This window comes from Mirounga leonina, unplaced genomic scaffold (genome assembly GCF_011800145.1).
Source record: "Mirounga leonina isolate KUSES-001 unplaced genomic scaffold, KU_Mleo_1.0 Mir_166, whole genome shotgun sequence".
In the NCBI taxonomy this organism is placed as follows: Eukaryota; Metazoa; Chordata; class Mammalia; order Carnivora; family Phocidae; genus Mirounga; species Mirounga leonina.
This window is the reverse complement of record NW_023270418.1, coordinates 35919042-35942858: the sequence shown is the minus strand read 5'-3', so window position 1 is coordinate 35942858 and position 23817 is coordinate 35919042. Positions and strand designations below refer to the sequence as shown.

The following is a 23817-nucleotide window of genomic DNA, read 5'->3' as shown; positions in this document are numbered from 1 at the left end:
GAGTAGAATAAAAAGGTGGGAGGACGGCTCTAGAAGAAAGGAGACAGAACTAGATTCGGGACATCACCCTGGCTGGCTCTGGAACTGGATGTGGGCTACGGCTAAAAGGAGCAGCCGAGAACAGCAAGGAAATAGCAACATGACTACATACTAGCTAAGTGTCATGTCAACGCCGCATTTCTTGGTTGTGGTCACGGCACTGGGGTTAGGAGCAGTCATTCTAGTTTTTAGGAAATTTACACGAAACTGTTTTAGGAGAAGAGAGTCAGGATACCCACAACTTGCTTTCAAACAGTTTAAGGGGAAAAAAGTATAGATATACAAATTTAAAAATGGAGGAAAAAATAACACATCTATGAACTGATGGACAAAATGGTATGGAGTCTGCGGTTTGCTCCATAATGATCAGGGAAGAAGGACACAGACTAAGAAGACCAGTCACTGGCTGAGCCATGGAGTACTGAGTGGCAGCGGGCACAAGGAGGCGCATTGTGCTAGTCACCCTACTTCTGGAAAGCCTATCATGAAAGTCTTTAGACCAAGTACCAATTTCCACTTGAATGACTCTAACCTCCCCAAACCTTTGTGGCACAGTAATCCTTCACTTGCATGACTTGTATCATCGCAAGAAATGGCTCAAGAGTGGAAGATGCTATGCTCCGCTCTGCATGCGAACTCTCCCATGGGTGGTGAACTGACCTGTGTTACTTGCATTTTTAGCAGCCTCCAAGGCGTCTGAAGGAACACCATCTGAAAAACTAAGACAGTATGTTAAGTAAGTATTACTACCAAGAAGTTCTAAAGACAAAGAGCACAAGGGCATTTTTCTTGTGTAACATATTAAGAGGCAGCTCTATAACGACTTCGTATTTGGACAGAACTATGGACACACGGGTGTATCTACGAGATATGTTCCTGTTATTAAAAAAAAAACAAATACAAAAAAACACCACCTACCACTTAACACACCCCCACCCCTTGCCAAGTCCCATAGTTCTAATTTCCAACCCTGGCCAAATCTTCTTAGTTTTCATTTCTACAGTTTCTTCCCCCCAAAAAACCTGCTCCCCACCCTCAAACTGAACCCACTAGCCAGCCAACTTGCATGCTACACTTTGGCCGGCTGCTAAAGGGATCAAGGCAGTGCCACCTTACCAAGTATTTAGGACACAAGGCCCACTGTGTCTCTGTAAGCTCACCACACAGTCTCTACAAACAATTAAACTTCACAAAAACAGGTATATCAGTTTTCAAAGATGCCTGGACATGGCTTCCTTCACCAAAATTAAACCACATCAAACACTACACAAGACCAAACATAACCTTCAGGACGAGCCACAAAACAAAATCTTTCACTTGACCATCGGAAGCCACACAAGGTGAGGATGGTGCCAAGTCAATCACTTAATACCTGGGAGGTATTAAGACCTGGAGAGCAGCATGATCACTTCCCACGAGAGGTTTTTCAGTATCGGTATTTGAGACACTTGCCATGTGTGAAGCCATCTCCTCCTGGGCTCAAACACAGCAGCGGAGGGAGGAGCTTGCCAACCAGAGCTGCTAATGAACAGTCACTGACCAGTGGCCTGGCTCATGCTAATCAACTAAAACTTAAATCCCAATGAACAAAGTCCATTTTGGCTTACCTGTTATCTGCCATCTGAATGTTTTGATCTCCTACAAATTAAGAGAGTTGTAACAATTAACATCGCTAAATATTCACAAAAAACATTCTAGGGTGCTTGTAGCAGTCAGTGGCTGTCTATGGGGGATGAGGGTCTACCAGGAGGAGCAAGAGGGAACTTTCTGGGGTGATGGAAATGTTTTAGATCTTGAACGCGCTGTTGGTTTCTTGGATACATATGTCAAATTCATCAAATCTTACTTAGGATCTATGCATTTTAGTGCACGCACATTTTACTCACTAAAAAAACAAACAAACAAACAAAAAACCCAAAAACTCTTTTTGGTGCTAAAATGACCAGAGTTGAGAGTAAGATTAATCAATTCTAATTTGCTTTCTCTCTCTAATAAGCTTCAGCAACAGGGACATATGTCTGTGCTACTGAGCCAATTATTTTAGAACTATTCAAAGCATTTACTATTGCTTGTATTGTCTTCACACTCTAAGTCAAAGAAACATTTTTACTTTATTCTTATTTTCATATTTATTTATTTATTTAAAGATTTACTTACTTGACAGAGACTGAGAGAGCACAAGCAGGAGTGTCAGGCAGAGGGAGAAGCAGGCTCCCTGCTGAGCAAGGAGCCCGACATGGGACTCAATCCCAGTACCCTGAAATCATGACATGAGCCAAAGGCAGATGCCCTACCAACTGAACCACCCAGACGCCCCTAGTATTTTAAGTAGGCTCCACACTCAGCGTGGAGCTCAAGGCAGGGCTTGAACTCATGACCCCAAGATCAAGACCTAAGCTGAGACCAAGAGTCGGACACTTAACCAAGTGAACCACCCAGGAGCCCCAGGAGAATTTTTAAACGTTACTGGTTTTGTATGTTCTATTACCAACACACTGAAGATGGTAATGCTTGTGCAAAAACATGATGTGAACACTCAGTACAACCCTGCTTTTACAAGACACGACAAAGAATTATCTCCAAATTAGGTGATTTTCTACCTATAAACATTAAAGCTAGGTTCTAGGACATTTACTCCTTAAAAAGAACTTGGTATTAGTGAAATTTCAAAACCGTGACTAAATGCATAGCTGAACAGAGGTAGTGATGCTCCTTCATCTCAGACGTAGTAAACACACATCACAGCCTCTTCTCGAGAGCTATCCCAGGCCGACAACTTGTCAATGTTTTATTCTTTATTCTGAGCAAAGCTCAAACCCCTCCATCACACTGCTTCAGGGTGAAACAAAACAACAAAACCTCTATATTTAAGAAAAATAGCTCCAACTGGAATTTATAATCTGCAATTGTTTTGTATTTAACTCAACTGCGCTTTTCTTTGGTGACTCTGTTCTTGCAGATGAAGCCCAGAGGGAGATAAACAAGGTAACGAACGCTCAAGCGGCTGTGGCCACCCTCCACCTCACACGCCCGGTCAGTGAGGGCTCCAGAAAATCATCAATGGCCCCCACCATCTGCTGCTGAGTCCCAAGTCCCTCCACAGAGAAACCTGAACCCCGAGCCTTTCTAGCTGTCTACCCCAACACTGACTCCCAGCTCCCGCTCCGCTGCGGGCGGCCGCAGCCGCAGTATTCCCACGCTTCCCTTCTGCTCTCCCCCACACTGATGGGACTTACAAGGCAGGGAAGACTTCACAATAACATCTGATGGCAACAGCCTAAGAGCTGACGTCCGAACCTCCCAGTCACCAGCTGTGGAGTCCTGATGGCTTTCCCGACAGCACACCTTTGCTGATGTCCACGCGAACATCTTTGTTTGTGTGGTGGCCCAGCCCCCAGTTCCTTACTCACACAGCAAGAGGAGGATCGCCACAGCGGGGTTTCCGGGTTACAGAGTACGGACGGATACCCGCTGCGCCGTGACGCCAACCCTGATGTGCCTGCGCCGGTGACAGACACGTCAGATAGCGCCTTGCGTCGGCCACATGCACGCCAGCTGCTGGCGACAGCCTGCTCTTCAGAAGCCACCGACACGGCCAGTTCAGTGGACAGGCTCCGGTTTCCCTCCTCATCGATAACACCCAATCAAGCCACACACCTGAGTCTAACACCTTCTTGACTAGCAAGGGCTCCGTGTGACAGGCACTCTCCCACATCTTCCACCCAACACCAACTCTGCCAGGGAGGCAACGTCCCCAGCGTATGGGAGAGGACACAGGGGCTGGTCAAGGCAAAACGCCTGACCCAAGGTCATCTGCCTATGATGTGGACTTGGGTTTCTGTCAACCTACGAGAAAGGAGACAGACTGAGGCAAGCTTGATGACCGGAAACAGAGCTGACTTGGGAAGAGCACAAGAAGTGTAATTCAGGAGCTACAGGTGAGTCCGCTGAAGGTTCAGGGTGGGGTGCTTTTCTGGGCAGAGTATGAAAGGGGAAAATCCAGGTAGGAGCCACGCGGCAAGTTCAATGGCTCAAAGGTGGGAAGAGATTCTCGGTGGACACTCACTGGCTGGAGACAGCTTCCATCTTCTGTCAATCAAGCGTTCATGGGAAATCGGCCTGACAGTCCTCAAGTCCGCTGTTTTGATGGCGCATGCGTGAGATTCTCCACTTTACATAGCCTTCAGTTCCATTTTAGATTCAAATGCTCTCAGATCTCCCCCTCTGATCCACATCTTTCACAGAAGGCCACGTTGATCAACCAATCTGTCTGGCTGTCTGGTTTAGTCAGAGATGTCTGTAGCTGTGAGTGGATGGTGCCCCTGAGAACTAACTGCAGGGACGTCCTGAGATGTCTGTCCCTTACAGGAGGGAAATGGCATGAGGGTATCAGGCCCCATTTGAACAACCAACAGTCAAGAAATGGGGAATCTCAGTCATGTGTCTCCCAGCTGAGCTTCAGGAGAAGTCTTGGTGCGGAAAAGAACTCTAGTTTGTACATATGTCTGGGAGGATCATACCCAGGGCCAAAAGTCCAATTAACGGCTACTGGCTGGAAAACCTCCTCGACCAGTTTCCCCAGCTGCCCATATTTAATAAGCTGAAAATGTCCCAGGTCCTGGGGGGCCTGGCTTATTTCAGCTCACAGTTTGATATTACCTTTTGTTATTTTTCATTCTTGCATTATTTCCCCCAATTTGTTAACATAAAAACAGCATTCTTCCCCTCCCTGCTCTGTAGGGCGAAGGCGCAGGACTGAGGTTTTGAAGACTACTACTGCGACTGTCTAGCTGGGCTTGTTGATATTCAAAAGCTCTAAGAGGAGCAGTAAAGATGGGACCACGACCACAGATTCCAAGTTGCCTTTACAGGTTCTGCGACCCAACCCAAGAAGGGAACAAGGCTCAGGCAAATCCCTATCTACTATGGGGTATTCGCGACATCCACCCAAAGTGCTATCCATCCCTGTTACCATGTGCTATTTTAGGACAGTAGGAGAAAACCCCAGATTGGACACAGGGGCAGTAGGTAGAAGGGTTTTCCTGGTCTCAGCAACAGGAATGAGGGCAACAACTTCACAGCATCCTTTCCAAGGGGAATGTGGAGTGTACGTTTCTGCCACATAGAAATAACTAGTGTTTTCTAAAGACAGGATGTTAGGTAGACCCCTTTGCCCAGATTTTTTTCCCCTGGAATGAAAAAGAGGACCTCATGCTCAAAAACAGTCATTTACCCTGAAACAAATAATACATTATATGTTAATAAAAAACAAACAAACAAACAAACAAAGTCATTTACACACAATATGCAGTAACTGGTGCTTTTAGCATCATGGAAGTGGTTATAGGAATGTCTTAAATTTCAATATATTTGGATTAACAAATGAGTCTGGTGGCTGTGGGTGAGGTTCCAATGGAGATCTGGGGATCGTCCAAGGAGAAGGTATGTTGAATTAAGTTTCCGGTATTCGCTAGATTTCTGAGCAATTCCCCAGAGGCATCACTGAAAGGAAGCACGTCGCTCCCTCCTCCCAGTACCCTATCACGGAGATACATCAACAGAGGAGACCTCGTGGTCTCGCAGACCCCAGTGGGGAGTGTACTCGTGATCATGAGTCCTGCACCACTGGGGTCACAAGTGCTTACCAGGAGGCAGCCTCGGCTTCTGCCGGTCCTGTCACTGTCTGTGAAACACAGAGAAAGGTCTTGGGTAGATGCACAGACTTGAGTGAGGGTATTCCTTTATGGGTGAGGAGCACCCAACGGAAGGCTTTCATGTCTGGTGCCAGGGACTATGTACGGCTTCAAAGGCACCAGAGGAAAGCCCTGTTCTCTCTGCTAGAAAGCTTCTGCCATCCTTCTAAGGATAATGGCCAGGCCACCAGTTGGGGCTTTAGTGTTAACTCCAGTGCAAATCCAACAATGGGTAGGGCTGGCGGAATCAAAAAGTGTTTGCAGAGTGGGAACAAAGGAGTGCATTACCGGCAAACCAAGGAGTGGCAAGGAGGCCAGCAAAGGGACAATTACAACTTTAGACAGCATGACTCGGTTGCTGAGCAACACCAAATTCCGTGAAGGGGGAGGTTCTACAGGCCTGGCCCCAGTATCTTGGGAAGACTGTCTACTTCCAATGTCATGTATTTCAGTCCTTAAAAATTTTTAGCTTGGACGCCTGGGTGGCTCAGTCGGTTGGGCGACTGCCTTCGGCTCAGGTCATGATCCTGGAGTCCCGGGATCAAGTCCCACATCGGGCTCCCTGCTCGGCAGGGGGTCTGCTTCTCCCTCTGACACTCTTCCCTCTCGTGTTGTCTCTCATTCTCTCCCTCAAATAAATAAATAAAATCTTAAAAAAAAAAAAAAATTTTAGCTTTACGCTACCAGTTGGGGTGCAGGTCCTCTCAGGTTTTGGGGCCTTTTTAGATGGCACCCATGAATCCAGGAGTCTGTCTCTGGGAACCTGATGGCACCGGGGTTCCTCAGTAACACCTGGTAGGCGCCCTTTCAACAAGGCTGGAGTGAATCTTTATGGAGATGTCTCTTCCAGCAGATTAACTCTCCTGGCTGTAAAGTGTGATGTCTGACGTCTTTTGTCTCTTGGTGTGGAAAGATTGTTCTACCCTACCACAGCGTGATTATTCTCAGTGGATTTAATTAGACCCTTGCAATACTCAAGTATGTACCAGTTTTTCAGTTGTGGGTCAAAGGAAGCAGGAGCTAAATGCCTGCCCTGTAATTAGCTGCCCTGTAATTATTTCAAAAGGTGAGAGTTTATGAATACTGAATGGAGTAGATTAAAGATTTAAAAGAACCAACCGCAGTACTTTTTGGCCAAGGTATTGGAGGGTTTCAACTAATTTAATAAACTAGATCTTTATAATTCTCTTTGAACATTGGCCCAGTCCTGAAGTCTGAGGATAGAGTGGAAATGCTGCAGAACTGGTCAGATGGCACACACTCACTCGTCCAAGGACTCACTGGCCAGTGGAGTGGGTCCCCTGGTCACTGCGGTACTCCCCAAGTGGGAAAAGCCTTTGCTCAAAGGACTTTAGCTAAGAGGCGGTAACCTTTCTACACGGAAACACTCCAGTCCAATGTGAAAAGATGCAAATTATCACTAGAACATCTTTCTATCCGTGAGATGAGGCAAATGTCTGAAATTCATCGGCCAGGCCTCAAACGGTCCACTGGGTAAATGCCAGTGTCCCGGGGCCAGCTCAGCTCAGGTGAACAAGCAGGACAGCAATTTTTGTGGCCTTGCTGTTTTCCACCAACACTGATCCATAAATGTTATCATTTCTCAGGGGACCAATGGTTTAATTCAGGCACAGTGGTCAATAAGGAAAGCTTTAGATTTTCTGGAAGGACCAGCTTATTACTAGGTCCAAAGCAGAGTCCCTGTTCTTTGTGGTCCCAACAGCCTTCTGATTTCCAACTCTGCTTTTCTCTTGCACAGGCCAGCTGCTGCCCTTCCCTGGTTAGCCCCATAGGTCCTCGCCGGGGGAGGAGTCTTCTGGGCCACGACAGAGGTTTGGTCAACGGATCTCCTAAGGGCAGCATTTCTTACAGGGGCATCCGCGAGGTAGATTCCTTTGGTTTCCACTGAATCAGACTCACAACAGTTAGAGCTGCTGGTGGCATCCTGGCATCCAACAGATTTGGGGCATAGGAGCCATCTTACTTTCACCTCCACTGGAAGGGAGGAAGCCCTGCTGTTTCCCCTAACATTCCAAAGTCATACTGGCAATCAGTATCAATGTTTGTGGTCTTGCTTTTGGCTAAAAGGCACGCTCAAGTGAGGGCATCTATTTCAGCTGGTTTGAGCTGAAGCAGCCAAAGGTAAGGGTCCAGCCTCCATAACCTCCAAACTGTTATCACATACCCAGCACGAACTCACCACTTCCACAGTTCTAAGAGTCTGTCCACCAGGAATGATCAGTGTGTGTCAGAGGGGTTTCTTGTAAGACCTCACAAGAGGTTAACAGTTGATCTGTGAAAGTCAGATAGTCATGGGGAGTTCCATCAGTGGAAGAGGGAAGAAGGCAGCAGGGTTGAGACTGTTACAGTGAATGAGAGTGATGGGGGGGGGGTCAGTAAGAGGACTTGGCAGGAGGAAACAGCTTGTTGAAAGGTACTGGGCGTGGTGTGACCCAAGAGAGCCTCTAAAGCCTTGACGCATCAAGAGGGTTGAGGAAGATCCCCTATCTCTTCAGTAGCTTTCACTAAGGGTGCTGGCAGGCAGAGCCCTAAGGCAGGGGATGTATCCTCAGGCAGTGGATCTAACTGTTGGCCAGAATAACCTAGGGGTCTGTGATAGCCCCATGTTTTGGGATAAGTAGTCTTGAGGGCATTCCCTTCCTTCTCATCTACAAAAGAGAAAAGGGCAGCTGATAATCTGGGTGTCTAAGGGCAGGTGGACTTACTACCTTCCTTCAAAGTCTTAAAGGAGAAGTTATACTGGTCATTCCAAACAATGGGATCCGGTTTGGTGTTCTTTTGTATGGCACAAAGGGGCTCAGCCATTAAGAGGTTTGGAATCCAACTGTGACCCAGCCCAAGAAAACCCTGTAATTCACATTTGATTTTGAGGTACAGAAAGTTTAAAATGCCTTGCAGTCTTTCAGCATCTAGGAGCAGTCCCTGTTCTGAGATTAAATTGTCCTAAATCTTGGACCAGAGGTTTGAACAAATAGCGATTTTTTTGTTTAAGACCTTGTGTTGAACAAGGTCTTTCTGAGAGCAGCCTTTTGGAAGGCAAGCAAAGAAGGAAATCATCTATATATCTGTAGTAAGATGAAACCTCTAAAGAAGCCTATGTTATTTAAGTCAGCTGCTATAACCTATGTGAAGAAAGAACTCTCAGTAAAGCCTTGAGGCATGACTATCTGTGTGTATTCTCATCCTTCCCAGGTAAAGGCAAAAGGGCTATTGTATTTTTATATACACTGCTATCAAAAGGAATACTAAAAAAATGCACTGCGGGGCGCCTGCGTGGCTCAGTTGGTTGGGCGGCTGCCTTCGGCTCAGGTCATGATCCTGGAGTCCCGGGGTCGAGTCCCGCATCGGGCTCCCTGCTCAGCGAGGAGCCTGCTTCTCCCTCTGACCCTCCCCCACTCATGTACTCTCTCTCTCTCTCATTCTCGCTCTCTCAAAATAAATAAATAAATCTTTAAAAAAAAAAATGCACTGCATAAATTAACTACAGTAAAAAACAACAACAACAAAAAACACCTCCAGTAGGGCTGGATACCAATAGTGTGTACGGATTAGAGACAAAAGGGTGGAGGAATTACAGTGTTCACTGCCTTAACATGCCGGACCAATCTCCATCCTTGGGCATGGGAATTTTTATGGGTAAAATAGGGATATTTCAAGGACTACTACAAAGGATAAGAGTCCTTATCATCTTCTAGGACAGGCCTTATGTCCTGATAAGTCCTCTTATTATTTACAGGGTACGGATTTATTCTTGGGAGAGGTTCTGAGGGATCAATCTGGATATTAATAGGAGGGGCACTATGAATTCTGCCTCAGTCTGTTGAGGATTTTGCCCAAAGAGTGGGGGTACTAGGGTTAATAGTGGGGATGAGTCCAAAGTTTGGTCTTCTTTGGTCTGCAGAGTCCAATAAATGGGCTTGAATGTTCCTGAGTATTGGATTTGAAATCAAGGAATATTTTCCCTTTGGGAAAGAAAAAAAATGCAATGTATTTCCCTGGGAAATCTCATCCTAGATTAAATGTATGTGAGCCAAATCGCTGAGGAGAAATGGTTGGTAGTCTTGCAAAGGTCCCAGATAAAAGGATATGGGCTGAGAAACAGGGACATGTTGTAGTTTATCAGAGACCCCCTCTATCTGCACGTATGTACTACTCCAAAGAAGGGACAACTTGGGGTAGAGCACCGATAGAATAGTTCCTGCGTTAAGTGAAACTGAGAAAATTCATCCCCAATCTGGAGAGCAGTCTCCCCATCCTAAATAATTCCCCTCCCACAAGGCTGGGGAATAATGTCCGTGTGCCCTCGGGGTCCCATCACTGGGGTGGGTTTAGCCATTGCCTCTTAGGGGGTTGCAACTGCTTGGACTTCAATTTATAGTGAGCCTTCTTCCAGTGGGCAGACTGTCTGCAATAATGGCCCCGTAGGACACACCTGTTCTGTGGTCTCCATCTGTGGGAGGCTCAATGCCGTCCCATATAGGTTACTCTGAAACGGTTTTTAGTCCCATTTACAACCACAGAATCAAACCCCACCGGGGTGGACTCAACATCTACGGGAAGCCTGGAATTTTCCTTGAAAACAACTTAGACTGTCATGGACAGTCATATAACAGTCACAGACAGATTCAGCAGGCTTTTGGGTGAGTGCCTGAATCTTATTCTAGTCCATGGGCTTGGGGAAAGCCCTTGGGATGACTTCATGCAGGCTTTTGGCCATGCTGCCAACCGTGGTCATACAAAAGGGCTGGTGGCTGGTCTAGTTTAAACCCCAGAGATTATTTTCATCCAGCGCTGGGCCTGACCTTCTCCAACAACCACGGCGACTAACTGACAGAGATTGGAGACCAGGCTGGTAAATCAGGGTTACAATATTAAATTCCTCCACCCATCTACGAAGACCCTCAGTTACCTTGGGGAGGTACTTAATTACAGCCCTAAACTCAACTTTTGTCCATGGGGTGTAGGCACTTTGGGGTGGTTTAGCAGCATCCTCAGAAGATCTAATTTTGAAAGGAAAGATTTTAATGGGTTAAAGTTGATGAGGTTTCAGTGAAAGGAAGCTCAGATAGAGGGGAGGGGTACGGAGGCCACGAGGGATATGGAAGGAGGTGGGGAAGTGAGGGTAAGAGGGAACCTTGACTAGCGCCAAGAAAGAGGCCTCTGACACTTTATTTTTATCCATCTTTAATTATTTATTTGCTTCAGTCAGTTTGGAAACAATATTTTGTAAGGAGGCAATTTTAGAATCCTGAACACGTTTAGAAACCTCCAGATACCAATGAAAATAACTATCCTACTTGGACTGTTTAATTCTGTAGCCATGGTCTTCTAACTTAGTTGGGAGAAAGAGAAGTCTCAAAAGACTAAAGGTTCCCCAAAATGGCCATCAGAGCCCTCAGTTACCCTTCTTAGTAAGACTGATCCACATAGGTAAAAACAGGCATGAGGGAGGACCATCATTTTTTAACATAAAACTGGTCAGGGTTCCTGAAAGGGGGACACCCTTAGAACATTTAGATGACTGGGATCCCATTATCAGATTAAGAACAAAAGAGGGCTGACAAATCTTGAATAAAGCCTGAGGGTTCAACCAAAAAAAGGGAGAGCTAGATAACGGAGAGACTTACCAAACTGAAAGTTATGGTGACTCGAGGAAGCGAAGAGCACAAAGGGCTCAGATGTGGGTACCTTGCTCGATTCTGGGGGTCGTCACTCCTCAGTGGCTGGCTCCTTCAGATCCCGCTCCTGACACCATGTAATGTCAACCTAAAAGAAAAGAGGTAAACTGAGGCAAGGTCGAGTTACCAGACCTTGAGTTTCTGTGGGAATAGCAGAGGAGCTGTGATTTGGGACACGCAAACTGCAGTGAGCTACAGAGTGTACAAAGAGTACAGAAGGGAAAAATCCAGTCAAAATGTCACCCAGTGAGTCCACTGGCTCAAAGATAAGAAGGAGAGATTCTTGGCAGGTGCTCACTAATTGTAAAGTAAGTTCTGATCTTCTGGAAATAAGGATTTGTGGGAAATCAGTCTCCGTCTTATTTTTCTGAAAGCGAGTGCATGAGATTCTCCATTTCATTTCCTTTGGTCCCATTTTAGATTAAAATCCTCGCACATTTCAGATCCAGACCCTCCTGACCTTTCCCTACCACCATCAACCACTTCACTTTCTGCTGCCACTTCCACCTGCTTAACTCAAGATGCCTGCAGCTGTCCTTGGCACAGATGACGATCAACAGCTCGGTCAGAGTCAGGATCCCGCAGTGCAGCAGCATTCCCGAGAAGGACGCGGTCTAGAAAAATGGAGTAACAATGCTCTTCCTATGCTGGGCACTATGTAGTCCCAGGGCTCTAAGCAGCATCCAGCACAATGGCTGTTGAGTGAACACACGCCCCACTGCGGGACACAGGCCAAAGAGCTTCACCTTCCCGCGGAATGACGCCACTCCAAAGTAACAGATTCCCTTCACACAACGATCCACTTTATTTCCAACTATGTGAAGCCATGCACTATTTAACACTATTTCTGGTGACATGATGACAAAGCAGTTAAGTTAAACCCGACACAACACTTGTGAAAACAAGACAAAGTGCTCAATCAAGGACAGGAGAAGGCTTGCTTACACAACAGGAAAGAGCAAACCCAGGACTCAACATCTAGAACACAGCAAACACACAGTGACCTGGTTCTGAGGCCTACCCCCGCCGTCTCCTAGCTGTGAAACCAGGGCTCCGACACCCACAAACTATACGGGGCCTCCCGAGGGGCTGCTGTGATGACAGAACGATGCGGGCGAGGTGCCCAGCACACGGCCCGCTGCAGGCCTCCTTCGGCTTCCATAACTGCAACACGCTTACACACTGCCCTGCTGCTTGTCAGAGAGCAGCAAATCCAGTTCCTCTCAACAGTTCTCCCTTTGTATAAGGAATAATAATCTAGAGTTGGTGACATTATAAACGAGCTAGAGTTCCATTTGTCAATTTTCATGTTTAGCAATCCCGACTAGTTCAAATAGAAAGTCACAAGGAACTACCAAATTTGCAGGTTTGAGAAATACAACCATCCATTCATTTTAAATGTTGGTATGCTGAAGCCTCATCTGAAGGTCTCCTTCACCTAAAAGGCAATCATATTAAAATATGAACAGGTCACCAAGCAAAAGAATATTCAAAAATATAAAAGAATAGAGCAGTTCAGGTCCTTCCCAGGACTAACAACTTTAACTGAGTCTATAATTCTAAATTTGGATTGGCATGCAAATTTCCATGATTATACAAATAAATGTTTTGCTTTTATTTATTTAAGATACCTCACAACCCTACTTATGGATTTTTATTTTATTTATTTTATTTTTTTTAAGATTTATTTATTTATTTGAGAGAGCGAGAATGAGAGAGAGAGAGGGGGGAGGGTCAGAGGGAGAAGCAGACTCCCCGCTGAGCAGGGAGCCCGATGCGGGACTCGATCCAGGGACTCCAGGATCATGACCTGAGCCGAAGGCAGTCGCCCAACCAACTGAGCCACCCAGGCGCCCCTACTTATGGATTTTTAACCCAAACAAAAAAATTGTTTTCATGGGGAAAAATTTTTAGTTTTTGTGGCAAATTATCCACTATAACTAAATTCCTAATTTAAAAAACATTCTATAGGAGCGCCTGGGTGGCTCAGTCAGTTAAGCATCCAACTTCTGATCTCAGCTCAGGTCATGATCTCAGGGTCAAGAGTTCAAGCCCTGGGTTGAGCTCCATGCTGGGTGTGGAGCCTACTTAAAACACACACACACACACACACACACAACAACAACAACAACAACAACACTTAGTCTATAGCTAGAGTAAGCATACAGTTTCAAACTGGGCCATTTCTAAGAGACTACGTAGGAGTAAGCTGGGGAATGTGGTCATTCTTCACATAACCAAAATTTTCATACATTATCTACCTTTAGTCAAAGGTCCTCAATATCTTCCCATGAAATAACTGAATAGCTAAAATTAAGTTAAATGCAACCCAGTGCCTCTGTAAGACTTCAGAATTCCATTACAGTCTATCATTTTTATTCAGTGAGGGTGGTGTTAATGACATGGTTCACATAAAAGTCTAAGGGATGGTGATCCTACCCTATGAACCTAAGATGGAGTCTGATCAGCCCTGGCATACAGGTCCAAGTCCTCCAGGAGTACCGGATCCTGTTTTAGCTTAAGACCACATCAGAAAGGAGAAAAGAACCATCTAGTCTAAGAAGGAATCAGGATACCCCCTGCAAGAAATCCCCATGTTTCCACTCACAAAACCTGGCCAATATATGAAGCCCTGGGACAGTCCAGATCTCATTTATATTGCCCGGACAGGTGGATTTTTTTATCTAGCCTATCATTATGTTCCTTAGCATTAGAGGGTAATTGTGTTGGATCCAATATGCAAGTAAGCAAGCAAAAACATGTCTAATGTAAACAACCAAATAACTTATGTAAGTTTCTAAACTAATGTAAAGTGTCCTTGTTAACTATGCTTGTACTCTTAGCAAAGACTGCGCAGGTCCTAAGCTCCTAAAGATAGTCTTGAAGTTGGGTTCAAACTAATTTCGATCATATATGGTAACTGATAATCTAATACATATGTTTTTCCTTTCTCTTTGGACATTTATAAAATTTTTTAATTAAAAAATCATATGTAGGGGTGCCTGGGTGGCTGTTGGCTGAGTGTCCGACTCTTGGTTTTGGCTCAGGTCATGATCTCTCGGGCAGTGGATGGAGTGCACGTCAGGAGGCAGTCTGAAGATTCTCTCGCTCTCTCTGCCCGCCCCCCATTCACATGGGCACGCTCTCTCTCAAATAAATTAAAAAAAAAAAAAAAATCACACGTATATGTTTACAGATGCACTAATTGGCGATTAGTTCGTTACTACATGTAGGTGTTAGATAAAGGTGATCGTTACTTTTGCATGTTTTAAACTTTCTATTATCGTGTTTAAAAAAAAAAAAAAGGATGGGTAAACAATGCAAGTTTCCCACTGAAGAACAAGTTCCATGAGGGCAGGGAGCTCTCTACTTGCTCAATGCAGCAACCCCTGGAGCCAGCACAGGACTTGGCAGGACCCAGCGCCAGGCAGTCTCTGCTTTCCTTACTCACTGCTGTTGGGTCACAGCCCGCCCCTGCGCTGCCTGCGCACAACATGGCATCAGGGACTCCACACACACCTTAGGCTCTCCCACGGAGTTTGTGAACACACAGAGCAAGTCAAGTCTGCTTACATGATCTAACTGCTACCAGGCAACAGTGGACCATCTCTTCAGAAACTTGCAAGAGACGAAGCCCTCAGTTTCCCGGAAGAAAATAAAAAATGTATTTCCTTTCCTTAACCAAACACTCTTATTTTTACTCAGGGCAAAGTGACTCTTCATTGCTACATCTCCAATTTCCTTTCCACTCTCTCTCCTCTGCAATGCATTGATGTATATGACTAAATGAGGCAAACATTTCAAAATTTCCCTAACTCCAGTATTTAAAAGTCTTGTCACTCTGTAAGGTTTTCCCTCTTCACCTTATTTAAAAATCACAACTGGGGTGCCTGGGTGGCTCAGTCGGTTAAGGGTCTGCCTTCGGCTCAGGTCATGATCTCAGCGTCCTGAGATCGAGCCCCGTATTGGGCTCCACACTCAGCTTGGAGTCTGCTTAAGATTCTCTCTCTCTCCCTCTGCCCCTGCCCCCTGCTCTCTCTTTCTAAATAAAATCTTAAAAAAAAAAAAATCACAACCACCCAAGTCCCTACTCCTCTACTTTTCTTCTCAAAAGCACCTACCACCACCCAACTTGTTTATCTGTCTCCCACTATGAAAATATATGAAGGCAAGGCCCTTTGTTTTGTTCAGAGTGATACCCCAGTACCTAGAACTATGCCGAGCACAGAGAGGCTCATGAAGGAATGAATGAATAGATACAAGGCACTGAAAACTATTTTCCTACATGTACGCAATATTTTAAAGTGTAATACTTACAACTGCATTCTTACAACCTTTGTACGTAAATGTTTGAGGTGTACAGTCGATCTCTCTACCACAAAACTGATGGAAATCATCTCCTCTTGTTTGAAACAGTCTTTTGGATAATATTAAAATGCACAGTAGTCATGAACCCAGACTGGAAGCACATTTAGTTTCAACAGCTGGCAGAGTATACTTCTAAGAGGAAATTTAAGGCGACACAGTGAGTGGTCAAGATCAAGAAATATAAGTCACAAAGTGCTCTCTTATAGTTTCCTTACTACAAAAACACACTGCCTCTCCTGCTAATAACTACTCACGAAATTTAAAATTAAATGGCAGGGGCGCCTAGGTGGCTCAGTTGGTTAAACAACTAACTGCCTTCGGCTCAGGTCATGATCCTGGACTCCCTGGATCGAGTCCCGCATTGGGCTCCCTGCTCAGCGGGGAGTCTGTTTCTCCCTCTGACCCTCCCCCGTCTCATGCTCTCTCTCACAAATAAATAAAATCTTTTTAAAAAATTAAATTAAATTAAATGGCAAAGGAAAGCAGCCCTGCCTTCTCTGAAGAGGACAGGGTAGAAAACCAATGGCTGTCAAATGAAAACAAATCTATGTCATCTACTACTACAATCTACTTCTTAAAAATTTCCTAGCAGTCGAACACAAAATTCTTCACTGCGTATTGATAAGGGTCTCCCACGGGATAAGGACAAATTCCCCACCTGCAGTTTGGGGACACAAGTACTTGCTAAAGGAGGAGAGATCACACAAAGTAAGGGAAGGCCAGATGACAGCGACTTCCTGTGAAGACCCTGCTCTAGCCACTTGTAAAACCTCCCAGTGGCAGAATGGTCAGGCTAGGTAATCACCACCCTTTCACCGTGGATGCCTAAACACATTTCCACTTCAAGTAAGCACCTCTGAGGTAGCAATTTCAGACCAAACCCCCACAAACTCCTCACTGCTGCCTCATCATTCACACCCGGCCGTCAGGGCCAGTGCTGGATGCCAGCAATATGGGGTTCTGCCTATTTCACATAGCTGGTGGCGGTAGGCCTTTGGGAATTTACATCACCCTCCTGCCCACAGATACTACATACTATTGTTCCAAAACAAACCAAACAAATTTAGATTCTCTGGCAAAATTTCTGGCAATACAACATAAGCTTCTGAAAACAGTTTTAAAACATTTTAAAACTGTGGCCAACAAAGAGAAAGCAAGAAAAAAACTCTAAAGATAAGTAATTCTACACTCTATTATGCCATTTATACATTCCCATTTGCAGTCACCTCCGCCTAATACTAAAAGACTTACCATCAACCACTCAAGAAAAGAGAAACGTTGAGGACGTCAATCGTAACACTGGCTGGTCAGCACTGCAGACACAGGAAACCGATATGCTCCCAGCACCAAGGGGCTGCTAAAACCCTGACAGGCTAACCGAAACACTGTCATTAGAGATTCAGATACAAATTCACACACTGTAATGACAAACACACCCCAATTCTGTGTACTTCATCTCTAAAGAATTATGAACTACCTCATACAGATAAAAATCTCTACACTCGGGGCGCCTGGGTGGCTCAGTCGTTAAGCGTCTGCTTCGGCTCAGGTCATGATCCCAGGGTCCTGGGATCGAGCCCCACATCGGGCTCCCTGCTCCGCGGGGAAGCCTGCTTCTCCCTCTCCCACTCCCCCTGCTTGTGTTACCTCTCTCGCTGTCAAATAAATAAATAAAGTAAAATAAAATAAAATAAAAATCTCTACACTCAAAACACCAGAAGAGTCTGGTAATCCACACGGCCGATCCACACAACTAAAAAAACGTCTGTACATATTTAGAGGACAATAATCCTAAAGCAGAATGAAACTTTTCAGGATTCAGTTTACTGAACTAATTTAATGATTAAATTAGCTAAAGTAAAGAATCCAATCTCTCCAATCACTATTCTATAATCGTTTTGAAAAATAATGCAAAATTCAGGAATGCATTTAGATGTTATTTTATGACACAGAAGTACACATAACTGCAGTATCACTGGTAAACCAGGAAAAAAGACTGCAAATATATGTGTAACGACAGGTATTTCAGACAGCGCTATGCTGTTGGAATAACTACTGTTTTATATAAATAACTATTTCAAAAACAATTATTTTCATCATACCAGAAGCAGCAGCCTTAAAATTCTAGTTAAAATGTCCCCTAAGTGGGACGCCTGTGTGGCTCAGTCGGTTACGCCGCTGCCTTGGGCTCAGCTCATGATCCCAGGGATCCCTCTGGGATCAGCGGGGAGCCTGCTTCTCCCTCTGCCTGCCGCTCCCCCTGCTTGTGCTGACAAATAAATAAAACCTTAAAAATAAATAAAATGTTCCTAAGTAATCTGCCAATCTGCCTCCTTTATCTACAAAATGAGTCCCTTCTGTCACCATGATGTTGTGAGAAATTAAACTCTGCCGACCGTGTTTCTGTTGACCAAAAGGTCTTATCTTCCACTGATCCTCTGAAATCTCGCACTAGGGTCGTTGTATCCCGAAACAAGTGAGCAAGCAGCTAGTAAACGGAGGAACTTCGCGTGCCCGGATTTCTCTTCCCTGGCACTGGCACACGTCCCGCTTCATCTCTGGACTGGGTCCCCCTCCTGCCGCCAGCCGGCTTTCGCTCAAGCTCACTGGACATCTGCAGGTTATTCCCGCACCAGCCATCGCTCATCGCAGGCTGAAACAATTTCCAGACCCCACCTGGGGAAGCAGTTAGCGATCGGTGAGGATGGCGCAAGTCTGAGCGGGAAGCGACCGCCGGGCTCAACCCCCCGGGCGGGACCCAAGCGAGGCTCCGCAGAAGCAGGGACGCCGGGTCAGGCCCGAGCCGCCTGCGCCTTCGGGGGAGCTGACCGCCTCGGACGGGCAGCCGTCATGCGCCGGCCCGCGCCCCGGGCCTCCCGAGCGGTGGGGGGGCCGGGAGGACTCCAGCTGGCGGGTCATTTCGAAGCCAGGGAGCACGTGCGGAGAGGCGCGCCGCGCCCCCGCGGGGCAGCCCCGGCCCGCGTCCGTCCTTCCGCCGCACAGCCGGCACTGCGGGGAGGCGGCGCGGGACCCGCGCGACCCGCGGCCCCCGGCTCTCGGAGCAGCAGCACGTCCCGGGGACGCCACCCTCCCCCAGCCCGGGCAGGCGGCGCGCGGGCGCGGACGGGCGGGCCTTATCGCGACCACACGGCCCTCCGCGGGCGGGCGCCGGCGCGCCAGGAAAGCGAGCCCCGGGCGGGCGGCGGCTCGGCAGTCCGGTGAAAACGCGCCGCCGCCTCTGAGCTCAACGACCACACGGAACTCTGCCGGCTCCATCCCCGTCCCGGCCCCGAAGGGCGGCTTCCCCGCAGGCACGACCCGCGCCCCGAAAACAAAGGGGCCCGCGGCCGCCGCTCCCGTCGGGGTCACGGCCAGCCGGGCAGACCGCCCCGCGAAACAAAGCGCCCGCTGACCTTCAGGGCCGCGCCGGGGAGGCGGGCGGGGCGGCGGGCCAGCCACGGCCGCCCTCCCGCCGCCGCCCGGCCTCCCCGCCGGCCTCCCCGCCGGCCCCGCTGCCGCCCCGCCCCTGCCGCCGAGGCCTGCTCCCACGGCGGCCCCGGGCCTCTCGCCCGCCGCCCTGGGCCCCCGCTGCCCCGGCTCCGGCCCCTCGCCGCCGCCCCAGCGCGCCGTTACCCGGCCAAGCGCCCCGCGTCCACTCCTCACGCCTCCTGCGGCTGCGGCGGCGGCGGCGGCGGTGGCCTCGCTAGCTCCAGGGGCTGCGCCGCCGTGGCCGCCAACAACAGCGCCTTCCATTGGCCGAGGCCCCTGGCCCCGCCCCCCGCAAGCAAGACGGGCTGTGGTTGGGCGGCCTCGGCGCAAGCCAAATACGCTCCGGCGCCGCCGGCGACGACCAGTCAGAGGCCGCGATGGTGGGGGCGTCACGCTGCGCCGCGCTCCCACCCTCGAGCCGTATGCAAATACGGGCGTGTGACGTCTGCGGCAGCGCGCGCCCGCCTTCCTTCCGCCCCTTCAAGGGGCCGGGGCGCGCGGGGGACACGTGGAGGGCACGTGCCGCCGCCCGCCGCCCGCCGCCCGCCCTCTGACCCCCGTCCCGAGCCCGCGGCGCCCCTCCAGCTCGGTGCCACCTGCAGTAACGCGCGCGCGCAGCCTGGCTCGGGCTCGGCAGACCGGCTCCCCCGCCGCACCCGTGGTGCCCCGCCGGGCTGGGGTACCAACCGCAGCCTCATCACACCACCGCTTGCGGAAAAGCGCTGAGTTAGCTGGAGCAAGGGGACAGTTGCGTTGGAAAGCCAAGCGCCCCGGGGCCGGGTTCCCCGAGGGTCTTCATTTCTGGGCCGCATCTGCAGTTGGAGGGTGTTTCGTGATTTTTGTCTGTCTTTTCAGAAATGGTGCCCAGGTCAGCAGTCCCCCCGGGCAGGCGGTGGTGGCGCACTGTGAACCTGGGGTCACTCCAACTGAGTTGCCGGGAAGGAGGGCCGGGTGCCCAAAGCCTTTGTTTGTAACACGTGGAGAATGCGGTTTTATTTTCCTGTGGCTGCCACACCGCCAAGTGCCGCCAACCGAGGTGCTTAGAAAACACAACAGAAATTATGTTCTCGTGGTTCTGGAGGCCAGAAGGCAGAAATCCAGGGGCCACAGGGCTGGCCGCCTCTGAAGACTCCAGGGGAGGGTCCTTCCTTGCCTCTCCCAGTTTCGGGGCCCCAGGCCGTCTTGGGCTGCAGCCACGTTCCCCACCACCACCCCGCCCCCACTCTTTGTCTCCATCTTCCCTTGGCCTCTCCTGTGGTCACTACATTAGCACTACCGTAGTGGCCTCCTTTTAACTCGGTCACACGTGCAGAGAATCTTTCTCCACGTGTCAAGTGCACAGGTAACCAGGAGCTGGGGCTGAAGCTCTTAGGGGGCTGCCATCTGGCTCAGCACACAGTGAGGTGTGCCCCATTAGTCATCCTGGCCAGCCGGCTGTGCAGTGGAGAGCAGGAGTAAAAGGGCAGGTGTTCCTGGGTCGGACCCCTGGGGCCAAATCCCTGACCTTCCCAAATCTAGCTGGGTGTCCCTGACAGCCTGTGGCTCAGTTTCTCCATCTGTCAATCATGGGCACTTGTAGTCCCCATTTCACAGGTTTGGTGGAGAGTTAGAACAACACTGGCGAACAGAACAGCCTGGTGCGGGTGTGGACTGTTCCGATGACCCCACCCACCCTGGCCAAGGGAGGGGACTAAGTGCCTGAGGACAAGGGTGGGTGGGGTTCTTAGAGCTGGAGCCTGGGCCCGTTCTTTAGTCCCTGCTACCTGAGGCTTTCCTAAGTCTGTCCTATGAATGGGGGCACTGCACTCGCTGAATAACCCCTGGAGCTGGCAGAAGGGAGGGAGCACCGGGCCTCAGGGGCTCCCCCACGTCCGCCCAGAGGGCGGTGGTAGCCAGACTACTTTGCAATGCAAGGGACACGTGGAGACACCAGGGACGGAAGGCTCTCCTAGGGTGTGGATTTCAGACGACCTGCGCAGTCCCTTCCCTGCAGAGGGGTGCGCTGTGCGGAGCGTACCTGTAAGCCTCAGAAGGAGTCCGGGACACTGTCCCCAAAGCTTACAGGCTCTGAGACAGCCTTAGGGGACTGCTCAGTCTCTATCCTGGGAGTTTTCTGCATGGTTTTATTTTTAAGCCAATCTCTGGTATTTTTACACTGAAAACACCAAATATTTCCCTTTGGGGAGCATCAGGAAGACAAGTCCGGCTCCCAAAGCCTGGAAAGAGGTTTCTTGCACGTACTTGTCACAGGTGAATTAGTATTATACTTCCAAAAAAAATTTCCACCCCATCTTGTTCCAGAAGGTTCTCCCGCAGCTTGTGGGGCACTGAGGACATTGCTCATCAGCCTACCCGAGGGGACCTGCCGGGGGCGGGGGGGCTGTGACTCTGACGGAGGCCCCTCAATCCACTGCCCCCACTCCAGGCCCCCTGGCTCTCCCTCCGAGCGGCCAGGGCGTAGGCCAACCTCCCGCTCACCTGTTCCTGAGGCAGCACAGAAGGGCTGGCGTCCTTCCCAGAAGACGAGAGGATTTCCTGGCGGCGTGCTTTAAAGGACATTTGGTCATGAAAAGTTTCATGCAGAAAAACGGAGAGGATGATGTCGGGACAGAGGCCACCGCTCAGGCCGTCTCCGGGCCGGTGTGCTCAAACCCAACAAGGCTCCCCATCCTGCGTCTCGGCCATCTGGTTGGCCTCCTCCTCCCGGCCCGCCCCCCCAGCACCGGGGCCCCTGGACGGCCCAGCAGCCTGGCGTCCTGCAGAGTCCGGTTGCTCCCCGGCGGCACCCCTGCCTGCAGCTTTGCCGTGATGCCCATGAACGGGAAGTGAGACGCACCGCCTCGCTCCTCTGGCATCACCCCTGCCCAGATCCAGATCCTGTGCTTGTCCCCCTCTGGGCGATGCTGAGACCCAGGGCCGGGGCAGGAGGAGGGCCCGCAGAGTCTGGCACTGTAAGGTGACACGCACATCCCCCCTGGCCCCCATGACCTATGAGCCACCTGCAAGGTGACACCTTGGCGCCTGCTGTCACTGGGGGTCGTTGGCAGCCGCAGGCCTGTCCTGGATCAGGTGCTGCACTCGGGTTGGCGAACGGGGGCTTTCTGTGCGTAGCGTCCCGGCACTTCTGTTAGCTGGTGCTTTCTGCCGGGGCCGCTGGGGGCCCGAGTACGGTTCCCATACGCCCTGCGGAGGCAGCCCCAATTCTGCCGCAGAGAAGTAACTAAGCCCGCCCAGTAAGAAGTGGACGCAAACTCCACGTCCAGGGGGGGCAGACTATTATTTCTTGGCTTCCTTTGCTTCTGAGAATAAGTATACGGGCCCGGATTTCAATTAATCTTTGCTTTCAAGACTCAAGTTGTCCCTGACTCGGCCGGTGGAAGCTCCCGAGGCGGTTTTATGTTGCAGGAGAGATTCCCAAGATGCTGAGGACCAGTGGGGCCCCGTGTGCCCTTGCAGAAGGTCCCCCCACGGTGCCGTCATGCCGGCCAGAGCACAGAGCCGCCGCGGCCCAGAGCCCCCCACAAGCACACACCCCCCCATGCTCTGTTCCTACAGGTCTAGCACATCAGGAACGTCACCAACGTGGAATCATGCAGTATTTGCACCTGGCACGATGCCCTTCTGATTTGTCCCCCTTCTGACCTGACCCCCTTGGTCCTTGAGGGCTTCCCTTTGGGGACAGATGGCTCGGGGTGTCCTGGTACTTCTGCTCTAGACCTGGAGCGGGCCCCCCTTCTCCAGGGAGAGGGGTGGCACTGAGCCCCGAGTCTGGCTCTCCGGGGACCCCCAGCAGCCGGGTTTGCCCTCCGTCTACACAGCCAGGAAGCCCCGACTGTTTGAAAGTGGACTGTCGGTACATGTTGTTGTTTCTAACTCCTATTTGGGAGTATCGTGGTTTTCCTTAACTCCTTCGCTTTTCCACTTGTATTTTAACTCTTACGTTAACGTCTGGGTTGCTGCTGTCGATACGGTATTTGCTTTGTCCCCCGATACGATAATTTCACAACAATGCCAGCATCATTGCCAGCGACCGAACACTTGAGTGAACCCTGGCTTCCCTGCACTCTTTGGCCTTAGAGTAAACCCGTGGCAGACGCAGAGCAAAGCAGTGAGTCCCTGCCCCAGCAGAGGCCGCCATGATGTTGCCAGGCCCTCGCCCTGTTCTGGAACCTCGCCACCGCATCCTGGGGACCACCTGCACGCCGGGAGGATGGCGGCAGTCACGCTGTGTGACCTCCGAGGTTACATCCCAAAAGGCACCCGGCCGACCGAGAGGCACCAGGGAGGATAGTAAGGTGGTGGCTGCTTTCGGCCACTAAGTTTTGGGGTGACCTGTTGTATGGCAATAGGTACCTGGAACGAGTTTGTTTCACTGTGTTTTGGGGCCTTGTTGTCTTACTGGTTTAACGTTGTTTGTATGTAAAATGTTTACAAGGCTGAGAGGTCGGGGGTCTCGACACCAGAGCAGGTCCCCCCTCGTTTCATAAGCACGTGCTCCCTGTGACTCGGTGCCACCAAGTCGCACCGGG

The 23817-nt window shown here is 49.6% G+C and overlaps 1 protein-coding gene across 5 annotated transcripts in view; it reads right to left on the bottom strand.

Moving 5' to 3' along the window:
* NAP1L4 (nucleosome assembly protein 1 like 4) overlaps positions 1 to 19537 on the bottom strand; it is a 45115-nt gene extending 25578 nt beyond the window's left edge. For 3 of the 5 annotated variants that reach the window (XM_035013522.1, XM_035013518.1, XM_035013523.1), the window contains exons 1-4: positions 19433 to 19537; positions 11381 to 11519; positions 1647 to 1677; positions 700 to 758 (exon numbers count right to left, since the gene is read on the bottom strand). In XM_035013522.1, coding sequence (XP_034869413.1) covers positions 700 to 758; positions 1647 to 1660 — 73 coding nt within the window. In that variant the 5' untranslated portion in view covers positions 1661 to 1677; positions 11381 to 11519; positions 19433 to 19537. Of the gene's footprint in view, positions 1 to 699; positions 759 to 1646; positions 1678 to 11380; positions 11520 to 11938; positions 12046 to 19432 lie in introns of those variants that run through there. The other 2 variants (XM_035013519.1, XM_035013520.1) reach the window with 2 other exon arrangements.
* Between the last annotated feature and the right edge of the window lie 4280 nt (positions 19538 to 23817).